This window comes from Notolepis coatsorum (assembly GCF_963971535.1).
Source record: "Notolepis coatsorum genome assembly, chromosome: 1".
Classification (NCBI taxonomy): domain Eukaryota; kingdom Metazoa; phylum Chordata; class Actinopteri; order Aulopiformes; family Paralepididae; genus Notolepis; species Notolepis coatsorum.
This window is the reverse complement of record NC_140165.1, coordinates 124,899,113-124,922,994: the sequence shown is the minus strand read 5'-3', so window position 1 is coordinate 124,922,994 and position 23,882 is coordinate 124,899,113. Positions and strand designations below refer to the sequence as shown.

Here is a 23,882-nt window from a genome sequence, read left to right as displayed (position 1 = left end):
CTACGAATATGCGTGCACCTCATGGTACCAAAGCACCTCAAAGGCGCTTAAAACAAAATTACAAACATCACAAAACAAACTGGTCAGACTACTACTTGACCTGAACCCCAGAACCCACCTCACCCCTGCCCACTTTGACAACCTAGGATGGCTTAGAGTAGACGACAGAGTACAGCAACTTGCAATGGGCCTGGTCTACAAGATACACTATACGACCGGGGTACCCATGTACATGTCAAAATACTTCCCAAAGGTCAGTGGATACCACAACCACTACACCAGAGGAAGCTCAACAAATCATGTTAAACCCAGATTCGGCTCAAACAAGGGACTAAACACGTTTCGCAATTATGCCACAACAATGTGGAACGCCCTACCTAAAGCTGTAAAGGAATGTGAATCCCTACCCACATTCAAAACCGCTCTTAAAGAGCACCTACGGGAGGCTGCAATTCGAAACTGGCCACCGTAAATGCCCAAAACCCCCACCACCTCCTAATAGACAGTCTCCTCCCCACCGCATGTATATATTCCCTCCCCGCCGTATGTATATTTCTCTCCCACCCACCCACCCCCTCCTAATGTACAGTCCCCTCCCCATCATATGTATATACTCTGTCAGGATCTAGGGGTAACAGTACTGTATATTTGAATACCGTTTATGTCACAAATGTATCAGTACTAAATACCTATATGTCCCTATGCCATAAATGTCATGTATGTTGTGTATGTCATAAATGTCTATATGAATTGAAAATGGGGGACCCTGATGGAAACAAGACAAACGTCTTTCTCAGGTCTGCATCCCCTTAACAATTGTATGTATTGAGCCATACTGTATTGTACCCATTCTGCAATCTGTTAAATAAAGTTTTCATTCATTCATTCAACACATTTTCAAACAGACACAAAGGCTGATTATAGCACTCTGAAATTGAAATGATAGTAAACGCACTCTACACCAAGTCCAAGCAGATGATGAGCAGCGTGGATCGTGACCAGCAGACGGAGCTGGATATCTTTGGGAGGGTGAAGGTCATGAATAAGGACACATTCTCCTCCTATTTGGAGTTCTTTCGAGGAACACCTGAGGGAAAGAAACTGAAGAGGGGTTGCATCGCCATCCCGCAGGAAAATTACAACTGATGTCAGGGCTAGGTAGGATCTAAACCTCATGCAGTGTCATTGTTTGTCATCTTCGTTTATTCGTTATTTCTGGGTGTTTGGATGTCGTTATAAACCATTGTTCCACACTGCTTCACTGGCAAGAATGTACTGGGTCTACTGGCACCGAACACATGCAAATTCCTCAAACAGCACATACACCGACGGCTTTACAATATGAGATTCTCTGTCTAATGACGAGATTAAAATAAATAAATAAAAATCCTCATCATGAAGTTGTTGGTGTTGCTTTCTTTAGATGTTTATTACATAAAGTCATGTTACATGTTCAATATGTTGTCACATTGGCCAGAATACAGAGACGTACAAAATATAAATACATAGTAACTGCAATACCACGGGGGGAGGGGCATTGCTAATGAACACACAACACAATGATTGACACCACATTCTCTATGGTGTTGGCCCTGTGTCTGCATGTTGTGATGTCTGTTAACATGTTGGTGATGTTTCTCTGTCACTGTTAACATGTTGGTGATGTTTCTCTGTCACTGTTAACATGTTGGTGATGTTTCTCTGTCAACACGTCTGTAATGTTTATCTGTCAACACGTCTGTAATGTTTATCTGTCAACACGTCTGCAATGTTTGTCAACACATGTGATTGGTTGTTGTACATTCAGTTGAATTAAAAAGGGACAACATTAAACTGGAGGAATGCATTTAGCTAACATACTGATATGGACAGAATTAGGTGGGTAGAGGAGTCATAATGATATTAATCAGTAAATGTCTGGTGTATCTCATCATACTCTGAAGCAGATGCTAGTAGTAATGTATAATTAATGTAACTGTATTTCTGGGTGAAGTTGGCCTTATGGTCCGTCAGGTGTAGAGATTTTTTTAAACGATAACTTTCTTTCTTTTGGCCCCCAACTCTGCATTTAGCTTAGAGATGATATGAGCACCGATGCTCTGACTGAGATATTAGCACAGGGAACGTACGCAAGACAAGGGGGTGTAGTGGACGATGGGGGGGGGGGGAGGGGGGCAACGACATCACGGCTAGATGTAAAATCACACAGTGGTGCCCCCCGTATCCCCCCCCCCTCCCCGTCTCCGCCTCACAGGACGATGCAGCTGCACTTGGACACCTTGTCGGCCAGCAGGCCGTGCTGGTTAGCGGCTAGCGACTGGATCAGGGCCCAGAAGTGCTTGAAGGAGACGCCCTCGTCGCCGGACACGCCCATCGTCTGGAGGATCTCACTCATCCCCTGCTCAGAGCCGGCGCCCTGAAACACAGACACAGTCACGTCAGTCAGGCCTGAGAGAGAACAGAGTCACGTCAGTCAGGCCCGAGAGAGAGAAGAGAGTCACGTCAGTCAGGCCTGAGAGAGATAGAACAGTGTATTCAGCTTGTAGACGATAGAACAGAATGAATTCAGCTTGTAGACGATAGAACAGAATGTATTCAGCTTGTAGACCATAGAACAGAATGTATTCAGCTTGTAGACGATAGAACAGAGGAATTCCAATGAATCAACCTCCCTTACCTCTGCTGCCCTCTAGTGCTCTCTGCTGCCCTCTAGTGCTCTCTGCTGCCCTCTAGTGCTCTCTGCTGCCCTCTAGTGCTCTCTGCTGCCCTCTAGTGCTCTTACCTCTGCTGCCCTCTAGTGCTCTCTGCTGCCCTCTAGTGCTCTCTGCTGCCCTCTAGTGCTCTTACCTCTGCTGCCCTCTAGTGCTCTCTGCTGCCCTCTAGTGCTCTTACCTCTGCTGCCCTCTAGTGCTCTCTGCTGCCCTCTAGTGCTCTTACCTCTGCTGCCCTCTAGTGCTCTCTGCTGCCCTCTAGTGCTCTTACGTCTGCTGCCCTCTAGTGCTCTTTCCAAGGTCTTTTCTTCTGATAAGATGGAATGTGGCCCACTTTCTGTATGACTCACTGACTGATCAACCAACCAACCAACCAACCAACCAACCAACCAACCAACCAACTAACTAACTAACTAACAATTAACTAACTAACTGGCTGACTGAGAATATCAAGAGATTTAATTAAAAAAAAACATGGACTCAAAGTGATAGTTCAGATAGATTTTTTTTTATATTCTAGCCCTATTTCTTACTTACCATTTAGGTATGTACTTTTAGGCAAATTCTCTGAAAATATGGCCAGGGCTTAACAGGTTAATGCAAGTAAAACAAAATGCATGCCGTTTACTATAGTACTATCTAACCAGAGTGCAAATGTAAGAGTAAAGTGCAATAGTATCATATAATGTACAAGTGATTAAACTGGAGTATATATAAATGACTACTACTGAGTAATAGTTGGTGTTATAGTGTTATGTTATAGTATACAGTGATACAGATATAAAAACAATATGGTAGTAACTAGTAAGAGTAGGTAGGGATATTTACAGAGATATAGAACTAGTATACAGGTATGTAAAAAGGATTATATGCAGGTATAGTCAGACAGAAGTGGATAAATCTTTATATTTTTTTATCCACTTTTTCTCCTCCATTTTTCTATTTTTCTCCCATCCCAATTTAGCCGTGCCAATTCTCCCCTCCCCTGTCTTGATCGTTGTTCGCATGTGCCCCCCACTGGCCGGTTGTAGGGAGGATAGAAGCCTTGCATCACGTGTCCCCTCCGATACATGTGGAGGCAGCCTGTCACATCTTTTCACCTGCCAGCGCGGACTCTCATTGGCGAGGTGTAACGTGTGGGAGGCTCACACTGCCCCCGCCATTTTCCTGACTTTGCTGTGCAGGCGCCCTGACCGACCTGTAGGAGTCGCTGTTTACAACGTCCAGATTACCACCCATCGACTTCCAGTGATGTACCTGAACGCGTTCATATTTTGGGCGAACCTGAACTGAACGTACTGTATTTCCGCTAGACTGGTGATACAGATGTGTTACTGGTGATACAGATGTGTTACTGGTGACAGATGTGGTCCAGATGTTTTACTGGTGATAGATGTGGTCCAGATGTGCATCTTATGAGATGATGAGACGGCTGGTCTTCTCTGGCAGAGAAATACACATTGGTGTCTGTTTATTTAGCAATGATGCTGAATGATGAATTAGAATGATGGACCCTCAAATGAAGAATTATGGTTAAGGTCCTTAATGGAAAGTCAGCCTTTTATTTTAATGCCCCAGTTTCTTGGAATGAGCTCCAAAAAACACTAAAAGTCTAACTTATGGACAATTTAAGAGCATGATCGCAAACCTCAGAACCTCAGTATGCAACTGTTTTAACTGATTGTATCTGTTTTGTTTATATTATATTGTTTTTTTAGTATGTTTCACTGTATTGCCTCATTTAATCTGGACTGGACTGGCCCACCCCCAACTGCATTCCTGAGTCCTAAATAAACCTAATGAATCAGATGTCTGTGTCTCTGCTCCTCTCTCCTCCTCTCTGCTCCTCTCTGCTCCTCTCTCCTCCTCTCTGCTCCTCTCTGCTCCTCTCTGCTCCTCTCAGCTCTTCTCTCCTCCTCTCTGCTCCTCTCTCCTCCTCTCTGCTCCTCTCAGCTCCTCTCTCCTCCTCTCTCCTCCTCTCTGCTCCTCTCTCCTCCTCTCTCCTCCTCTCTGCTCCTCTCTCCTCCTCTCTCCTCCTCTCTGCTCCTCTCTCCTCCTCTCTCCTCCTCTCTGCTCCTCTCTGTTCCTCTCTCCTCCTCTCTGCTCCTCTCTGCTCCTCTCTCCTCCTCTCAGCTCCTCTCAGCTCCTCTCTGCTCCTCTCTGCTCCTCTCTGCTCCTCTCTGCTCCTCTCAGCTCCTCTCTGCTCCTCTCTGCTCCCCTCTCTGCTCCTCTCTCCTCTTCTCTCCTCTTCTCTCCTCTTCTCTCCTCCTCTCTCCTCCTCTCTCCTCCTCTCTCCTACTCTCAGCTCCTCTCTGCTCCTCTCTGCTCCTCTCTCCTCCTCTCTCCTCTCTCCTCCTCTCAGCTCCTCTCAGCTCCTCTCTCCTCCTCTCTGCTCCTCTCAGGTAAAGTGAGTTTAGGGTGTACACTATAGATCAGGGTATAAAGGTAAAGTGAGTTTAGGGTGTACACTATAGATCAGGGTATAAAGGTAAAGTGACTTTAGGGTGGGTGTATACTCTTGTGTGCTTGAGTCTACATGTTTCTGCGAGTACAGCCATACATGTGCTGGTTTTGTGTGAGCTTTTGAGTTGACAGAGGGAGTCAAGAGAGAGTGGTGCCACGCCCTGCTGTTGGAATCAATGGCAGGTGTGGCTTGTGGGAAGGCAGGGTCGGGGACGTCAGAGTGAACGCTGTTACCTTGGTCAGGTCGGGGACGTCAGAGTGAACGCTGTTACCTTGGTCAGGTCGGGGACGTCAGAGTGAACGCTGTTACCTTGGTCAGGTCGGGGTCAGAGTGAACAGCTGTTACCTTGGTCAGGTCAGAGTGAACAGCTGTTACCTTGGTCAGGTCGGGGTCAGAGTGAACGCTGTTACCTTGGTCAGGTCGGGGTCAGAGTGAACAGCTGTTACCTTGGTCAGGTCGGGGTTAACAGCTGTTACCTTGGTCAGGTCGGGGTCAGAGTGAACAGCTGTTACCTTGGTCAGGTCGGGGTCAGAGTGAACAGCTGTTACCTTGGTCAGGTCGGGGTCAGAGTGAACAGCTGTTACCTTGGTCAGGTCGGGGTTAACAGCTGTTACCTTGGTCAGGTCGGGGACGTCAGAGTGAACAGCTGTTACCTTGGTCAGGTTGGGCAGCTGAGCAGAGAGGAGGCCTTTGAACTCCTCCGTCTTCAGGGTGGGACCATTGCTGGCCGACGCGGCGTGGAACTGGGAGACCAGCGTGTTGATGGCCTTCTCCAGGTCTGAGTGCTGGTGGAGGAGAGAGAGAGAATATTAATAAACCCCCTTTAATTAACCCCCGTCCCTCAAAGAAGTCTCTGGCTTCTCGTCAGGCCATCGTGGTGTGAATAGGATTCTGTTCTCATGTTAGATTCAAATGTATTGTCCTCATACAGCACAAGTACAGTACAACGAAGAGAGGTTGACATCTAACCAGAGTGCAAATGTAACAGTAAAGTGCAATAGTATCATATAATGTACAAGTGATTAAACTGGAGTATATATAAATGACTACTACTGAGTAATAGTTGGTGTTATAGTGTTATGTTATAGTATACAGTGATACAGATATAAAAACAATATGGTAGTAACTAGTAAGAGTAGGTAGGGATATTTACAGAGATATAGAACTAGTATACAGGTATGTAAAAAGGATTATATGCAGGTATAGTCAGACAGAAGTGGATAAATCTTTATATTTTTTTATCCACTTTTTCTCCTCCATTTTTCTATTTTTCTCCCATCCCAATTTAGCCGTGCCAATTCTCCCCTCCCCTGTCTTGATCGTTGTTCGCATGTGCCCCCCACTGGCCGGTTGTAGGGAGGATAGAAGCCTTGCATCACGTGTCCCCTCCGATACATGTGGAGGCAGCCTGTCACATCTTTTCACCTGCCAGCGCGGACTCTCATTGGCGAGGTGTAACGTGTGGGAGGCTCACACTGCCCCCGCCATTTTCCTGACTTTGCTGTGCAGGCGCCCTGACCGACCTGTAGGAGTCGCTGTTTACAACGTCCAGATTACCACCCATCGACTTCCAGTGATGTACCTGAACGCGTTCATATTTTGGGCGAACCTGAACTGAACGTACTGTATTTCCGCTAGATGAACGTAATTGAGAATGCGTTCATTCTCAGCACTGTATAACTGCGTTCAAAAGTGCGTTCATTCTCAGCACTCTATTATAACGGCGTTCAAAAGTGTGCCAGATTTCATATGCCTTTCAGCCGAAAACCCAGTTAAAACACACCGTAAACAGGCTTCAAAATAATGCGGAAAACCACCCAATCTGGTGACAGCAAGCTGCCTGTGACGCGTACACACCTGTCACCCCTGGCTGTCAGACTCACTCCTCACAACAAGAACAACGTGGAACCGGCGAGCATTAGTATCACGGACGAAGCCGAGAGCTGCAGAAGCACTCGCTCAGAGTCAGACTCTACGGCGTCTGCGTATGAGCATTTAAAAGAGTTTTACGTTAAAGTCAGTACTGACTCAGACGGAAAAAAATCGAACGTTTGTCTGTAAACTGTGTCCGCCCGGTTTGAAAAAGCAAGTCCGTACATCGACGACAGCAAACCTTAAACGGCACATTGAGAATAAGCACACGACTAGCCTAGAGGTACAACCTCTGTGTTAGTACAGAGTTATGTCGGCACATGTTTATATGTTATATGTTTGCACAATGACTACTTTCACTTTTGGTACTTTAAGTATATTTAGATTATTATACTTAATAAAGACCATTCAAGCAGCACGTTTTTCCTCATGTTTTTGAAAATATACTGTAGAGATGAAAGCTGCAGCTGCTACTAGTGTGGATGAATGGACGGCAGCAAAGCGTTATGGAAATGCCAGTATTCTGTGGTTCTATTATGGGTTGTGGCAATACATTTGACAAATAATAGCTCGCAGCAACGTATTGAAAAAAGAACAGTATAAACTATAAATTAGTTCATTTTTGAAACCATGAACTTCAGTTCAACATTTTTTATTGTGAACTATGAACTGAACTAGTTCATTTTTAAATTTGTGAACTGTGAACTGAACTAGTTCATGTAGAAAGTGAACTTTCCCAACACTGTCGACTTCCCTCCCGCTAACTCTGCCAATTGAGTCAGTATGACGGCCGGCCCAAGCCGGAGGCAACGCTGACAGCCGGATTCGATACCGGTGTCTCTTGCGTTGGTGACGAGCGCAATGTCCGCTGCACCACCCAGCCGCCTAGAAGTGGATAAATCTATATACAGTAGAATATATAAATATATTAGGGCTGACCCCTATTAGTCGATTAGTCAACTAATCGGTCGAAAGGAGCCGTAGTCGACTGCCAACCTCTTAGTCTAATACAAAAAATATATATATATATAATATATATATAAAAAACATTATTATAATAATTATTTTTTCATTCTTTCCAAAAGAAAAGAGGCCTAGAAGCGTGGCTAACGCTAATGGCACGCATACCAGAGGCTAACTGCCTACGAAAACAGGCACAGAAGCACTGAAAGAGGATTTCACCCATCTAATGAACACACTAGACAAATATCAAGATGTATCCATCAGTGGACCAATTGCATGCTTTTGCAGAGGACAAGAAGCCTTCAGTCGACTCCTTCAGACATTAAGCACCCCCCACAGCCCAAATGGAATGATAAGGGGGGGGGGGGAATAATATTATACTTTTTCTTTTCTTTTTTTGTCGACTAATAGTCGACTAACGGCAACTTTTGGCCAATCATAGTCGACTATCCAAATCCTTAGTCTGGGACAGCCCTAAAATATATATATATATATATATATATATATATATATATATATATATATATACAGTATATACAGCATTATTGTACATGTTATCATACAGAGTTATATGGATAGACTATAGTTTGAGGTAGGTACTAATGATTACAGTGTAAGGCAGTTAAATAGAAAATACATTTAAAGAAATGGCGGGAGTTAAAGACCACAAATGAAAGGGAGATTGGAAGGAATAACTTGTGTTTGAGTGGCTGGAAGAAATATGTCTGAAAACAATCTATCTTTTGACAAATTACTTTGGAGGACTAAGATATGATAAGAATAAGGCACTGGGTATATGGGTGGCCACAAGTCATTCCAGCTACACAAGCTGTATAGGTATCTTCTGAACCCAGCCAAGATGTTTGTCCTCAAAGTATCTTCTGAACCCAGCCAAGATGTTTGTCCTCAAAGTATCTTCTGAACCCAGCCAAGATGTTTGTCCTCAAAGTATCTTCTGAACCCAGCCAAGATGTTTGTCCTCAAAGTATCTTCTGAACCCAGCCAAGATGTTTGTCTACAAACTGTGTGTCTGTCTTCTCGTTCCCAGTAAGCGAGATGTTTTGACACAGTCACATCTGTTCTGGACTCAGGTGCATAGCTATTAGCTAGCATGCCTCTGTATGATGTATCTGACACCTGTGTCTGACATTATCCATTGGATGACGAGGATCTGATATGGCACCATTCTATAATCCACACTGGTATATTATATTCTCTTCTATTAATTAGCAGCAGGCTGTGAAACCAACTTTTAACTGGCTACAGTGGCAAACAGAATCAGATTTCCACCAGGTATCTTAGTTATTTTGCAGCCAAAGTAGCTTTTAAAAAGGAAGACCCCTCCCACAGTGGCTACTAGAACTGGTCTGGTTGCTACAGAAAACATGTCAGTCTACATGTAATGTAATGCCTTGCTCATAAGCCTGCATGGAAATATACATAATACATGTTTAGAGTTCCTTGATTGGACACTTAACCCTTTCACTGCGACAATACAGAACCCTTTCACTGCCACACGACAAAGGGTTAACCCTTTCACTCAGGGAGCGAAATTAACTTTTTGACTCACCGGCCAGTGGCGGGTAGATGGGAAGAGTCTACCCGCCAAGCATATTTCTTACCTGCCAAATTTTTTTTGATTAAAAAAAAATATATATATATATTAATATATATTATATAATCATACTTGTAGTTGTATTATCTGCGAGACATCGCCACCACGCAATAAGTCAAAATGCTCGCTATCTGCAAACAGCTCCACTGTCTGTGTGTATACTTGAGTAGCCTCCAGCTCCAGCAAGGATTCTCCGGCCCTGCAGCTAGACCCTATATTCAGCTAGACCCTACATTCAGCATGCAAGGATTCTCCGGCGATGCAGCTGGACCCTATTGGTATAACGTTACGGTTATTTTGTCAAATCACATTCAACATGCCCTCAGCTAGAATACGCATTCAATCAATGTTATAAGACATTGATATCAGGAGCTATCTGTAGCTACTGCTAGCCCGGTAGATAACGTTAAGACAATTTAGTTTACTGGGACAGATAGATCTAATGTGAGCTAGCTAACGTGAGCTAGCTAACGAGGGAATGGAGGTATTATGCACTCGAGTCGACTATTGCTGGAGCATTTGTTGATATCAGCAGCTATCAGTAGCTAGCCAGCTAGATACCGTTAGACAATGCCTCGTCATGTATTAAACTAAAAGTGAATAGTTGACTGGGTCATTGTTTAAACAGTAACGGTAGCTCATGGAGGTCCGATATAGACTAGAGCAGACTGCCCGCATATCGCAATGGTGGCATTTCAGGAAGTAAACAAGCCAAATGAGAGCTTCCGATTGGTCATTTGCTTTCTTTCTCATGAAACCAGTCACGTCACTCTACTGTGATTGGACCGTTGACTTGAGTAACAATGTGGGACTTGTCGTTTTTTAACGATCTTGCGGCGGAGAAAAAAAAGACGAGAGAGGCTATAATCTGTACTTGCACAATCAAAATAAGAGTAACGTTATGAACTACACGCCACACGGCGGGCAGCCCTCTAAGTGTCAAGCGCCAAAGGTAAAAACTGAGCGCCCCTGGCGGGCGGCGGGCTTTAGTTTCGGTCCCTGCTTTCACTACCACACTACAGAAGGTTAACCCTTTACTACCACACGTGATAGTAAAGGGTTAACCTTCTGTAGTGTGGTAGTGAAAGGGTTAAGAGAACACAGGTGAAAGGCAGTAAACTCAGAGGCCTGCTCCACTTGACAAGCAGGTTGGAAAGTCAACTCTTGCAAAGCAGTATGAAGGATGACTCTCGGATGATGAGGTCATGACTAAAGACTGGCCCCTCCCAAGTAGGTTAACCCCTTCACTGCCACACTACCAAAGGGTTAACCCGTTCACTGACACACTACCAAAGGGTTAACCCTTTCACTACCACACTTCCAAAGGGTTAACCCTTTCACTACCACACTACAGACGGTTAACCCTTTCACTGCCACACTACCAAAGGGTTAACCCCTTCACTGCCACACTACCAAAGGGTTAACCCTTTCACTGCCACACTACCAAAGGGTTAACCCTTTCACTGCCACACTACCAAAGGGTTAACCCTTTTACTGCCACACTACCAAAGGGTTAACCCTTTTACTGCCACACTACCAAAGGGTTAACCCTTTCACTACCACACTACCAAAGGGGTAACCCTTTCACTGCCACAATACCAAAGGGTTAACCCTTTCACTACCACACTACCAAAGGGTTAACCCTTTTACTACCACACTACCAAAGGGTTAACCCTTTCACTACAACAATACAAAAGGTTAACCCGTTCACTGCCACACTACAGAAGTAAGGTTAACCGTACGAAGGTTAACCTTCTGTATTGTGGTAGTGAAAGGGTTAACCTTCTGTAGTCTGGTAGTGAAAGGGTTAACCTTCTGTAGTGTGGTAGTGAAAGGTTAACCTTCTGTAGTGTGGTAGTGAAAGGGTTAACCTTCTGTAGTGTGGTAGTGAACGATTAACCTTCTGTAGTGTGGTAGTGAAAGGGTCAACCGTCTGTAGTGTGGTAGTGAAAGGTTAACCTTCTGTAGTGTGATAGTGAAAGGGTTAACCTTCTGTAGTGTGGTAGTGAAAGGTTAACCTTCTGTAGTGTGGTAGTGAAAGGGTTAACCTTCTGTAGTGTGGCAGTGAAAGGTTAACCTTCTGTAGTGTGGTAGTGAAAGGTCAACCTTCTGTAGTGTGGTAGTGAAAGGGTCAACCTTCTGTAGTGTGGTAGTGAAAGGTTAACCTTCTGTAGTGTGGTAGTGAAAGGGTTAACCTTCTGTAGTGTGGTAGTGAAAGGTTAACCTTCTGTAGTGTGGTAGTGAAAGGGTTAACCTTCTGTAGTGTGGTAGTGAACGATTAACCTTCTGTAGTGTGGTAGTGAAAGGGTCAACCTTCTGTAGTGTGGTAGTGAAAGGTTAACCTTTTGTAGAGTGGTAGTGAAAGGGTTAACCTTCTGTAGTGTGGTAGTGAAAGGTTAACCTTCTGTAGTGTGGTAGTGAAAGGGTTAACCTTCTGTAGTGTGCAGTGAAAGGTTAACCTTCTGTAGTGTTGTAGTGAAAGGTCAACCTTCTGTAGTGTGGTAGTGAAAGGGTCAACCTTCTGTAGTGTGGTAGTGAAAGGTTAACCTTCTGTAGTGTGGTAGTGAAAGGGTTAACCTTCTGTAGTGTGGTAGTGAAAGGTTAACCTTCTGTAGTGTGGTAGTGAAAGGGTTAACCTTCTGTAGTGTGGCAGTGAAAGGTCAACCTTCTGTAGTGTGATAGTGAAAGGGTTAACCGTCTGTAGTGTGGTAGTGAAAGGTTAACCTTCTGTAGTGTGGTAGTGAAAGGGTTAACCTTCTGTAGTGTGGTAGTGAAAGGTTAACCTTCTGTAGTGTGGTAGTGAAAGGGTTAAACTTCTGTAGTGTGGTAGTGAACGATTAACCTTCTGTAGTGTGGTAGTGAAAGGGTCAACCTTCTGTAGTGTGGTAGTGAAAGGTTAACCTTCTGTAGTGTGGTAGTGAAAGGGTTAACCTTCTGTAGTGTGGTAGTGAAAGGTTAACCTTCTGTAGCGTGGTAGTGAAAGGGTTAACCTTCTGTAGTGTGGCAGTGAAAGGTTAACCTTCTGTAGTGTGGTAGTGAAAGGTCAACCTTCTGTAGTGTGGTAGTGAAAGGGTCAACCCTCTGTAGTGTGGTAGTAAAAGGTTAACCTTCTGTAGTGTGGTAGTGAAAGGGTCAACCTTCTGTAGTGTGGTAGTGAAAGGTTAACCTTCTGTAGTGTGGTAGTGAAAGGTTAACCTTCTGTAGTGTGGTAGTGAAAGGGTTAACCTTCTGTAGTGTGGTAGTGAAAGGTTAACCTTCTGTAGTGTGGTAGTGAAAGGGTTAACCTTCTGTAGTGTGGCAGTGAAAGGTCAACCTTCTGTAGTGTGATAGTGAAAGGGTTAACCTTCTGTAGTGTGGTAGTGAAAGGGTTAAAGCCACTTTAGATCTATTGCTTGATTATTTTATGCCAGGTTTTTTGTCTGAAAATGTAAGAAAATTTACGTATTTCCTCCAATACAATATTTGCTCAATGAAAATAATCGTTGAATTATCAATCATATTAATGAATGAATAAAAACGTATGGCAGAACTTAAAGGGGAACTCCAACATTTTGGGAAATTAGCTTATTTAACATCTTCCCTGGAGTTAGACAAGAAGATACATACCTTTTTTGTCTCTGTGCGTGCATTTTAGCTTTGGGAATAGACGCTCCGTTAGCATAGCTTAGCTTCATCACTGGAAGTGAGGCAGGACAGTAGCCTTACAGTGCCTTACAGTGTATTGCAAGGTCTGACATTGACCAAACTTGATATGCATGACCTTGGTGGGCTCTAGGTCAACTCCTGAAAAGGGGGTCAATGTCAGACTTTGCAATCAAAAGTTAGGGGGCTAATAACCCTTGCCATAATTTCAGTGCGCCCCCTAACTTTTGATTGCAAGGTCTGACATTGACCCCCTTTTCAGGAGTTGACCTAGAGCCCACCAAGGTCATGCATATCAAATTTGGTCAATGTCAGACCTTGCAATACACTGTAAGGCACTGTAAGGCTACTGTCCTGCCTCACTTCCAGTGATGAAGCTAAGCTATGCTAACGGAGCGTCTATTCCCAAAGCTAAAATGCACGCACAGAGACAAAAAAGGTATGTATCTTCTTGTCTAACTCCAGGGAAGATGTTAAATAAGCTAATTTCCCAAAATGTTGGAGTTCCCCTTTAAGAGCAGTGAATCACCATGGAGAAACTCACAACTCGGGGAATGAGGACGACCTCTCCAATGTGACAGACCAGCTTCATCACAGAGACCTGAGTCTCCAATGTGACAGACCGGCTTCATCACAGAGACCTGAGTCTCCAATGTGACAGACCAGCTTCATCACAGAGACCTGAGTCTCCAATGTGACAGACCAGCTTCATCAGAGACCTGAGTCTCCAATGTGACAGACCAGCTTCATCACAGAGACCTGAGTCTCCAATGTGACAGACCAGCTTCATCACAGAGACCTGAGTCTCCAATGTGACAGACCAGCTTCATCACAGAGACCTGAGTCTCCAATGTGACAGACCAGCTTCATCACAGAGACCTGAGTCTCCAATGTGACAGACCAGCTTCATCACAGAGACCTGAGTGTAGAGCCATATGAAATCCGTTTTATTTTTTTCCAAATTCCATTTTATTTTTTTCCAAATTCCGTTTTTTCCGTTTTAATATTTCAGAATTCTGTATTTTGCTTTGTACGCTCATTTTACCATCAGAAATAGTGTCTAATAAGTGGGAATGAATAAATGTTCACAATTTAATAAGATATAACAGTCCATTTAATAGGGCTGTCTTAAATACTTCGAAGCTTCGAAGCTTCGTTCGATGGGCATGGGATTCGAATATGAAAATAAATTTTGATTATTAAAAAAAAAAAAAAAAAAAATTATATATATTTTTGCAAAATCAACTCTGCCTCTCTTTGTTAACTACAACAAGCAATGCTGTTTGTTATTTAAGATGAGGTCGGACTCGGCACTGACAGATTTGTGTTCATTATGCTGCTTTTATAAAGCCTCAAATGACGGCTTACGATATTTCATGAAAGCAAAGTGTTTTTTTTTCTAAGATTTTAAAAGGTTTAAACTTTACAGCACTGACAAAGTTGAACAAAGTGATGTACAAGTCCCACAACATAAAAAAAAAGTAAAAAAAAAAGAAAAAAAAAGATTTTATTTATTTTTTTATAGTTGATTCCATTTTTATTGCTCAATTCCGCGATTCCGTCCGCGATTCCGTGATCGCGGATTCCATATGGCTCTACCTGAGTGTCTCCAATGTGACAGACCAGCTTCATCACAGAGACCTGAGTCTCCAATGTGACAGACCAGCTTCATCACATGGACCTGAGTCTCCAATGTGACAGACCAGCTTCATCACAGAGACCTGAGTCTCCAATGTGACAGACCAGCTTCATCACAGAGACCTGAGTCTCCAATGTGACAGACCTCTTCATCACAGAGACCTGAGTCTCCAATGTGACAGACCGGCTTCATCACAGAGACCTGAGTCTCCAATGTGACGACCAGCTTCATCACAGAGACCTGAGTCTCCAATGTGACAGACCAGCTTCATCACAGAGACCTGAGTCTCCAATGTGACAGACCAGCTTCATCACAGAGACCTGAGTCTCCAATGTGACAGACCAGCTTCATCACAGAGACCTGAGTGTCTCCAATGTGACAGACCAGCTTCATCACAGAGACCTGAGTCTCCAATGTGACAGACCAGCTTCATCACAGAGACCTGAGTCTCCAATGTGACAGACCAGCTTCATCACAGAGACCCGAGTCTCCAATGTGACAGACCAGCTTCATCACAGAGACCTGAGTCTCCAATGTGACAGACCAGCTTCATCACAGAGACCTGAGTCTCCAATGTGACAGACCAGCTTCATCACAGAGACCTGAGTCTCCAATGTGACAGACCAGCTTCATCACAGAGACCTGAGTCTCCAATGTGACAGACCAGCTTCATCACAGACCTGAGTCTCCAATGTGACACAGTGACAAGACAACGCTCCTGACAATAATGTTATAATAATATATAGGGATGTCCCGATCGCCTTTTTTTGCTTCCGATCCGATCCCGATCATATGATTTTAAATATCTATCGATCCGATCGTTTCCGATCCGATCTTTCACATTAGTAATCAATTTTGACGCATTTTTGTCAGAAACTGGCAGAGTGAGACAAGCCCATCTGTTGCCTATATCCGGGGCGCGAGCGCGGAGGCGTTTGTTATTACATTCACCCTGAGAAATGTGCTTCTGCTTCATATGAGAAATATTAAAAGTTTCAATATATGTTTGCACATTAGTATACATTCAGTGTTCGACTTACGTAATGGTCCATTCTGGTCTGAAACGTCGACGATAAAGTCACGTAACGTTATCCTCCAGTTGAAAAGTTTGTCTGAAAACTTCGCCTCCAGCCTGCTGCTTCATGAGTTTTTCCTCCACGCGGAATCTCCTCCTTGCAAACATTGCAACTGGCTTGACTTTCTATTTTTAAATGCTTAGTTCCAAACCTCTGACATTAAGTCTAGCTGCTCAAGTCAGTGGATATTAACCGTGTTTCGGGAGCGACGTGTTGTTGTTGTGATGTGGTCGCGACTCGCGTGTAGCGTGTAGCGTCTAAATTAAAGGGAATGTTTGTTGCAACGGTGAAAATTAAAGGGGAATGTGTTTGTTGTGGATAATTATTCTGCTCTGTGTGACAATAAATACATTAATGATGATATATTATATGTAATTTAAAACCAAAACTAAGGCCTCCGTATGAGTTTAAGACGTGGACATGGTCATGTTTGTTGAATAAAAATTTTCTTTTTTTGACTGCCGATTTTTATTATTATTTTTTCCCGATCCCCGATACTCTGAAAAGCACGTGATCGACGCCGATTCCGATCACGTGATCGGATCGGGACATCCCTAATAATATATAATAACAACTCACTGGGCAACGTGCAGCAAGGTTGAGTTTAATTTGGTTAAAGGGGAACTACACTCCATTTCAGAATCCATACTGTAACAGTGTAAATGGACTGCATGTTGCAGGACTGAGACACTGCTATAGAATAAAGCTCATTTTGGTATGAAAACTAAAAGCAACATTCTGTGGCTCCAGACGTTATACCTGATGATGACGCTCTGGTCTCTGGAGAGTCGCTCATGTTCGCTAAAGCATGACATCACGCGCAGCAGTGGGTCGTGAGACTTAGACCATGCCTAGGGGGGGGGTGGGAAACTATTCTGTCACGGCGAATGTCTTAGTTGCTTAAACAATGTTGGATGATGTAATTGATGGGTCATGAGTCATTGTGGAACAAAATAAAAATCGCGCGAATTGATTGATTGATTGATTAATTGCACATTTTATTACTGTCCGCCTTGTTTCCAACTGGTTAAGTTTAGGCACTCTTTCAAAGTCGCTCTCTTTCGAAGTTGGTTATGGTTAGAGTTTGTCTTTAGAGCAGGGCGATAGACCACCAGCTCAAGGACTCCAGCCACAGGGCTCTACAGTGCAACCAAATTGCTCGCATATGCCCCTAAAAATATTTGTATGCGAACCGTAAAAATCAATTACGCGCACGCTGTGCGAATACAGATTATAGCCTCTCTCGTCTTTTTTTTCCTCCGCTGCGAGATCGTTAAAAAACTACAAGTCCCACATTGCACTCAAGCCAACGGTCCAATCACAGTAGAGTGAAGTGACTGGTTTCATGGGAAATAAAGCAAATGACCAATCGGAAGCTCTCATTTTGCTTGTTTACTTCCTGAAACTCCGCCATTGCGATCAGGGCTCTCGTTTTCCGAGACACTAACTTATTATAGTCTCTCTTACCAATAGCAATAGATTTTAGAACACCTAGATTTATCGATAGCAATAGTAATATAACGTTAATGCAACAAAACGAATGCCTTGCTTTGTTAATCATAACGTTGATGCAGTAGCGTATGTCGGTGTGTTGGCTGTAACGGACATGACAATAACATAACGTGTACACATTAAAATTGCGATAATCTATTCTAACATTTTCAAATCGATGCAGTTGAATTTCCCCCTTAGGATCGATGCATTGTTACACCACTACACCAAAGTCACTGGCCCACTGTGTATCTGTGTGTATAATAACTTGGCTAGCGTTATCAACAGCAGAGGTGGGCAATGGGTCCAGCTGCAGCGCCGGAGTGCAAGCGATGTGATGTAATTGGCAGACTCGACTGTCAATCAATGGTCTACCTGACACGCAAACTCAAACAATGTTTCTGTACTGGAGGTGTGATTGATTGATTGATTGATTGATTGAAAACTTTATTAACAGATTGCAGAATGGGTACAATACAGTACAGCTCAATACACACAATTGTTAAGGGGATGCAGACCAGAGAAAGACTTTAGTCTTGTTTACATCAGGGTCCCCCATTTTCAATTCATCAGGAAAGTGTACAGTAGGAAAGTGTACAGTATTTCAATAGGCAACCCTGAAAGGATTATTTTTCTAGAAGAGCAACACAGCCAAAACATAAGCATTGTATGCATAAAAGGGGCTAAAGTTAAGGCAGGGCTGTACGCTAAGCTTTTTCACTAGGGGCACACTTAAATAATAAAATATTTTTTAGGGGCAAATTTTTAAATAACAATTTTACCATTATTTATATCGATTGTTTTTGATTAAAAAAAAATTATATAATTATTATTTTGAATAAAATATATATATATTATATAATCATACTTGTAGTTGTATTATCTGCGAGACATCGCCACCTCGCTGTCTGCAAACAGCTCCACTGTCTGTGTGTATACTCGAGTGGCCTCCAGCAAGGATTCTCCGGGGGTGCAGCTGGACCCTAAACGCTACATTCAGAATCAGCATGCAAAAGAATTCTCCGGCGCTGCACCTGGACCCTAGTCAGCAGCCCTCACTCATGCGATGTAAACCAGGGACTCGAATACGCATGTTGTTGTTGTAGGTAGCTTGCAGGACGCTTGTAGGACATTGATGCCAGGAGCTTTCTGTAGCTACTGCTGGATGGCGTTGGGACAACGCCTCAGTGAACTATTTAGTTTACTGCGACATTTCGTAGTGACTAGTTACCTAGCCAACCGAGGTATTATGCACTGGACTATTGCTGATGGATTTGTTGATGTCGGGAGCTATCCGTAGCTAGCCGGCTGGATAACGTTACACAATGCCTCAAAGTCATGTATTAAACTAAGTGAATAGTTGACTGGGTCATTTTGTAACGGTAGCTAACGTTATCTCACGAAGGTCCCACACTGACTAGACTAACGTCACGGTGAGGCAATAGCCTCTGTTTACATGCAACAGGTGGGGAGGGGGTAGCAGCAGCAGCAGTGCGCGGTGCGCGCTTCATGTGTGCTGAGACAGCGAGTGAAAACTCCGCTAAAGAATTGGATCATGATTTTCGGTTTTCACATGACTATTTGATTGCCCGTCACACGGCGCTCAGACGTCTCAGTGGGAGGCGCCAAACGTAAAAACTGAGCGCAAATGGCGGGTGGCGCTCTCTAGTTTCGGTCCCTGACTACTAGACTTACTGGAGCATTTGTTGATAGCTATCAGTAGCTAGCCGGCTGGCAGGCTCACCGAGGTCCCAGTGTTTACAACAGCCACGGGTGCGAGAGGGCTGGAGGAGGAGCAGACGCCGCAGCTCTCTCCGTGTGTCTGAGTTCAGTTCAGTTCGGCTCACTATAGGAGGTCGAACGCGACGAAAATATGAAGCAATACTAACTTTACTTTTCTTCATAGCTAAATCAGACAGTCAGCCAGTCTATCAGAGTGAGTGCTCAGTCGATTGTTCCCGCTGATCATACCTGCTGAGTGCTCACTGCTCAGCTCGCGTGAGTGACGCCATCGCGTCATCATACGCCTTGGATAATTTAGGAGTGAAATGCGAATCCAAGGCTTGAAAGCACTACTCGCAAGCCCGCCCCCAGATAATATTTACCAATCGCAACGGCCAATTAAAGGGGCAATTCGCGATGATATCATCGCAGTGTACAGCCCTGTAAGGGACTGAACCTTTTGTAGCAGTAGTTTGATTTGATAGGGACAGCACATGTTAATGAACATCAAGTACAAAATACAAAATGTAAACATGCAGGGTTGTAGCAAGAGCTAATTTACACACATGCACAGTACAAATATACATTTATTTTTGAAAAAAAAATAAACTCTTGTTACTTGAAATATTTTCACTGTGCTCCTAAATATTTTTGGGTGCTCCTAAATTTCTTTGTGTGCTCCTAATTTTTTTCATTTAGGAGCACCTGTGCCCCTAGTGAAAAAGGTTAGCGTAGAGCCCTGAGCCACCCGAACAACTGCCTCTTTGAACTGCTGCGGTCAGGCAAGCGATACCGGAGTCTCAAGGCGAGCACAGAAAGACTCAGAAGAAGCTTCTATCCCCAGGCCATCAGGCTGCTCAACGAACAATAAACACTATGCAACAACCATCAAATGCACACAGCACACACACCCACACACTCACTTTAAACAAACAACACACTGCAGCACCCACTCTCCACACTTTAGATCACCTAAACACACTTTACACTTTATATTTATTGGTAAAGGATTTGCACTACAACTCGTACACCTTACTGTAAATTGTACCTAAATTGTACCTAAATTGTACCTCATCCCATTTCTGCTTTGCACTATATAGTATTGTATATTAGTACATTGCATAGTATATTGTATGGTAACTCAGTTACTTCTAGTCTGCATCAAACATTGTACATATGTCTATACTGAACACTGTGACTTCTATTTTTACTAGGGATGCTCGATATTGGCTTTTTTACCGATACCGATATTCCGATATTGTCCAACTCTTAATTTCCGATACCGATATCAACCGATATCAACCGATACCGATATATGCAGGGTTTCCCCGTCCAAAAAACTGAATAATTTCAGGTAACTAATAATTTCACTGGATATATATATAACAAATATTGTTATTGTTTTTTTTTGTTTTTAAACCGATACCGATATCACATTTTACTGCCGATATCGGTCGGCCGATAATATCGGACATCCCTAATTTTTACTTCTTTTTACACGCTACTTTATTTTATTTCATACTTATCTTGTCTAGCACAGTCTCTGGAGCGTAACAGTAAGAAGCATTTTGTATAAAAGTATTCTGTACTTCTGTATGACAACTATTAAAGAAAATTGAAACTTGATTCCAAACTCTAACCTTAACCAACTTCGAAAGAGAGCGACTTCGAAAGAGTGCCTAAACTAACCAGTTGGAGACAAGGCGGACACTGACAGTAATAAAATGTGCAATTAATCAATCAATCAATTTGCGCGATTTTTATTTTGTTCCACAATGACTCATGACCCATCAATTACATCATCCAACATTCTTTAAGAAACTAACACATTCGCCGTGACAGAATCGTTTTTCATTTAGTCTTTATGACCCTATTACCATATCCTTTCGTAATATTTACTGTCCGGCGTGTCCGCCATCTTGCTTTCACTTCTAAAAACTTGCACGGCGGAGTGATAGTAATGCGGTTGTGGGCGGGTCCTGGGACCAAGAGCGTGGGGTTAGTACAAATACCCACGTGTAACTTGACTGTTTCAGCCAATCAGAATCGAGAAATGTTCATGCCGTTGTATAAAAATATTGATTGAACGGTCTTGGCAGTGGAAATCAGATTTAATAGGTTATTTGAGTGGTGTTCCCCTCATGGACATGCATACATCAAAGCTGTTCACACACACACACACACGCGCAAACACACACACACACGCGCAAACACACACACACACACACACACACACACACACACACACACACACACACACACACACACACACACACACACACACACACACACACACACACACACACACACACACACACACACACACACACACACACACACACACACACACACACACACACACACACACACACACACACACACACACACACACACACACACACACACACAGGTTACATCCTGTGTGTGGCCACAGCTCAATTTAAAAAAGGTGATTTGCTCACCAGCCTTAAGTGACTCAAGTTTCTACAACAGCAGGCATTTGTCGTAGCCAAATAAATAAATGTTTAGAACAACTGATTTACTACTAGTACCCGTATGGTGCCACACTGCCACGGAGTTATATAACCTAGTGTTTGTATGGTGTTAGATGGTAGTGTTGGAGTGCAGGCCTGTGACTGTATGGTGTTAGATGGTAGTGTTGGAGTGCAGGCCTATGACTGTATGGTGTTAGATGGTAGTGTTGGAGTGCAGGCCTGTGACTGTATGGTGTTAGATGGTAGTGTTGGAGTGCAGGCCTGTGACTGTATGGTGTTAGATGGTAGTGTTGGAGTGCAGGCCTGTGACTGTATGGTGTTAGATGGTAAGGCTGGAACGGGGCGTCGTGGAGCCAAACTGGCAGCATAGATTGGCTCCCCGTGGTTTTAATTTCCACACCACGGCCCTAATATAGAAACACAACCAGCAGCCTGTAATTGCTCATAATGGCATAATGGCCTACCCAACCTCCTCCAATGTACAGTTTCTACGTCAAATGTATATACACTCTTTTTCTGGACACTTTTGTATCACAAACAGTACTGTATTTGCAAATCTGGTATGTCATAGTCATAGATGTATAGATGTAGCAGTACTGTCTATCTGTATGTCATATGTTATGATGAATTGAAAATGGGGGACCCTGATGTAAACAAGACGAAAGTCTTTCTCTGGTCTGCATCCCCTTAACAATTGTATGTATTGAGCTGTACTTTACTGTACCCATTCTGCAATCTGTTAATAAACTTTTCAATCAATCAATCAATCAATCAAACGATTAACCCGCAACTGTCCACATTCCTCCCTGGTTCGAATCCCTTCTTGGGCCAAGCTGCACCGCATTATTACCAGCCTCACAGTTCATATCCTACCGTCAGCGTGAGATGACAACTACCACATTATACAAATGTATCATTGGTTGTTTATACAAAGTAAGAAAGGTGTAGTAAGTAATCTTGGACACAAGTTTCACACGCAGTGAAAACTACGCGTAAACGTGGACAAAGTAAGACGTCGTCCTGGAATGTAGTTCCGGAGTTTACAAACACGCGTCAAATATATAAAAAAAAAAGAAAAACAGCGGTGAGAATAAACTACAATAGTTTGACGCATGAACTCACCTGTGCCATTTCGGTGTTTTGCTGTTGTTTTTAAACGGGCTTAACTTTTCTTCCTGCGACGCTTGGTAAGTGTTGCTTCTCTCGGTCTCAGAGTTCCATTGCTTCTGTCACAGATTGGCAGGATTCCTAAAACCGCCTCCTCCTCCTCCTCCTCCTCCTCCTCCTCCCGAGAAAACAAGTAACCGGATTCCACCTTCCGTGTCAGTCAGAGAGAGTTATGATGAAGAGCTTCAGTCAGAGAGAGTTATGATGAAGAGCTTCAGTCAGAGAGAGTTATGATGAAGAGCTTCAGTCAGAGAGAGTTATGATGAAGAGCTTCAGTCAGAGAGAGTTATGAAGAAGAGCTTCAGTCAGAGAGAGTTATGATGAAGAGCTTCAGTCAGAGAGTTATGATGAAGAGCTTCAGTCAGAGAGAGTTATGAAGAAGAGCTTCAGTCAGAGAGAGTTATGATGAAGAGCTTCAGTCAGAGAGAGTTATGATGAAGAGCTTCAGTCAGAGAGAGTTATGATGAAGAGCTTCAGTCAGAGAGAGTTATGAAGAAGAGCTTCAGTCAGAGAGAGTTATGATGAAGAGCTTCAGTCAGAGAGAGTTATGATGAAGAGCAGAGAGTTATGAAGAAGAGCTTCAGTCAGAGAGAGTTATGAAGAAGAGCTTCAGTCAGAGAGTTATGATGAAGAGCTTCAGTCAGAGAGAGTTATGATGAAGAGCTTCAGTCAGAGAGAGTTATGAAGAAGAGCTTCAGTCAGAGAGAGTTATGATGAAGAGCTTCAGTCAGAGAGAGTTATGATGAAGAGCTTCAGTCAGAGAGAGTTATGATGAAGAGCTTCAGTCAGAGAGTTATGATGAAGAGCTTCAGTCAGAGAGAGTTATGATGAAGAGCTTCAGTCAGAGAGAGTTATGATGAAGAGCTTCAGTCAGAGAGAGTTATGATGAAGAGCTTCAGTCAGAGAGAGTTATGAAGAAGAGCTTCAGTCAGAGAGAGTTATGATGAAGCGCTTCAGTCAGAGAGTTATGAAGAAGAGCTTCAGTCAGAGAGTTATGAAGAAGAGCTTCAGTCAGAGAGAGTTAT

The 23,882-nt window shown here is 43.4% G+C and overlaps 1 protein-coding gene across 1 annotated transcript; it reads right to left on the bottom strand.

Moving 5' to 3' along the window:
• Positions 1-1,401: 1,401 nt before the first annotated feature.
• s100v2 (S100 calcium binding protein V2) lies at positions 1,402-22,943 on the bottom strand. The gene is made up of 3 exons (XM_084323896.1): positions 22,813-22,943; positions 5,829-5,960; positions 1,402-2,416 (listed from the first exon to the last, which is right to left on the bottom strand). Exons 1-3 carry the CDS (start codon positions 22,819-22,821, stop codon positions 2,249-2,251), a joined length of 309 nt encoding a protein of 102 aa, XP_084180022.1. The 5' UTR covers positions 22,822-22,943; the 3' UTR covers positions 1,402-2,248.
• Between the last annotated feature and the right edge of the window lie 939 nt (positions 22,944-23,882).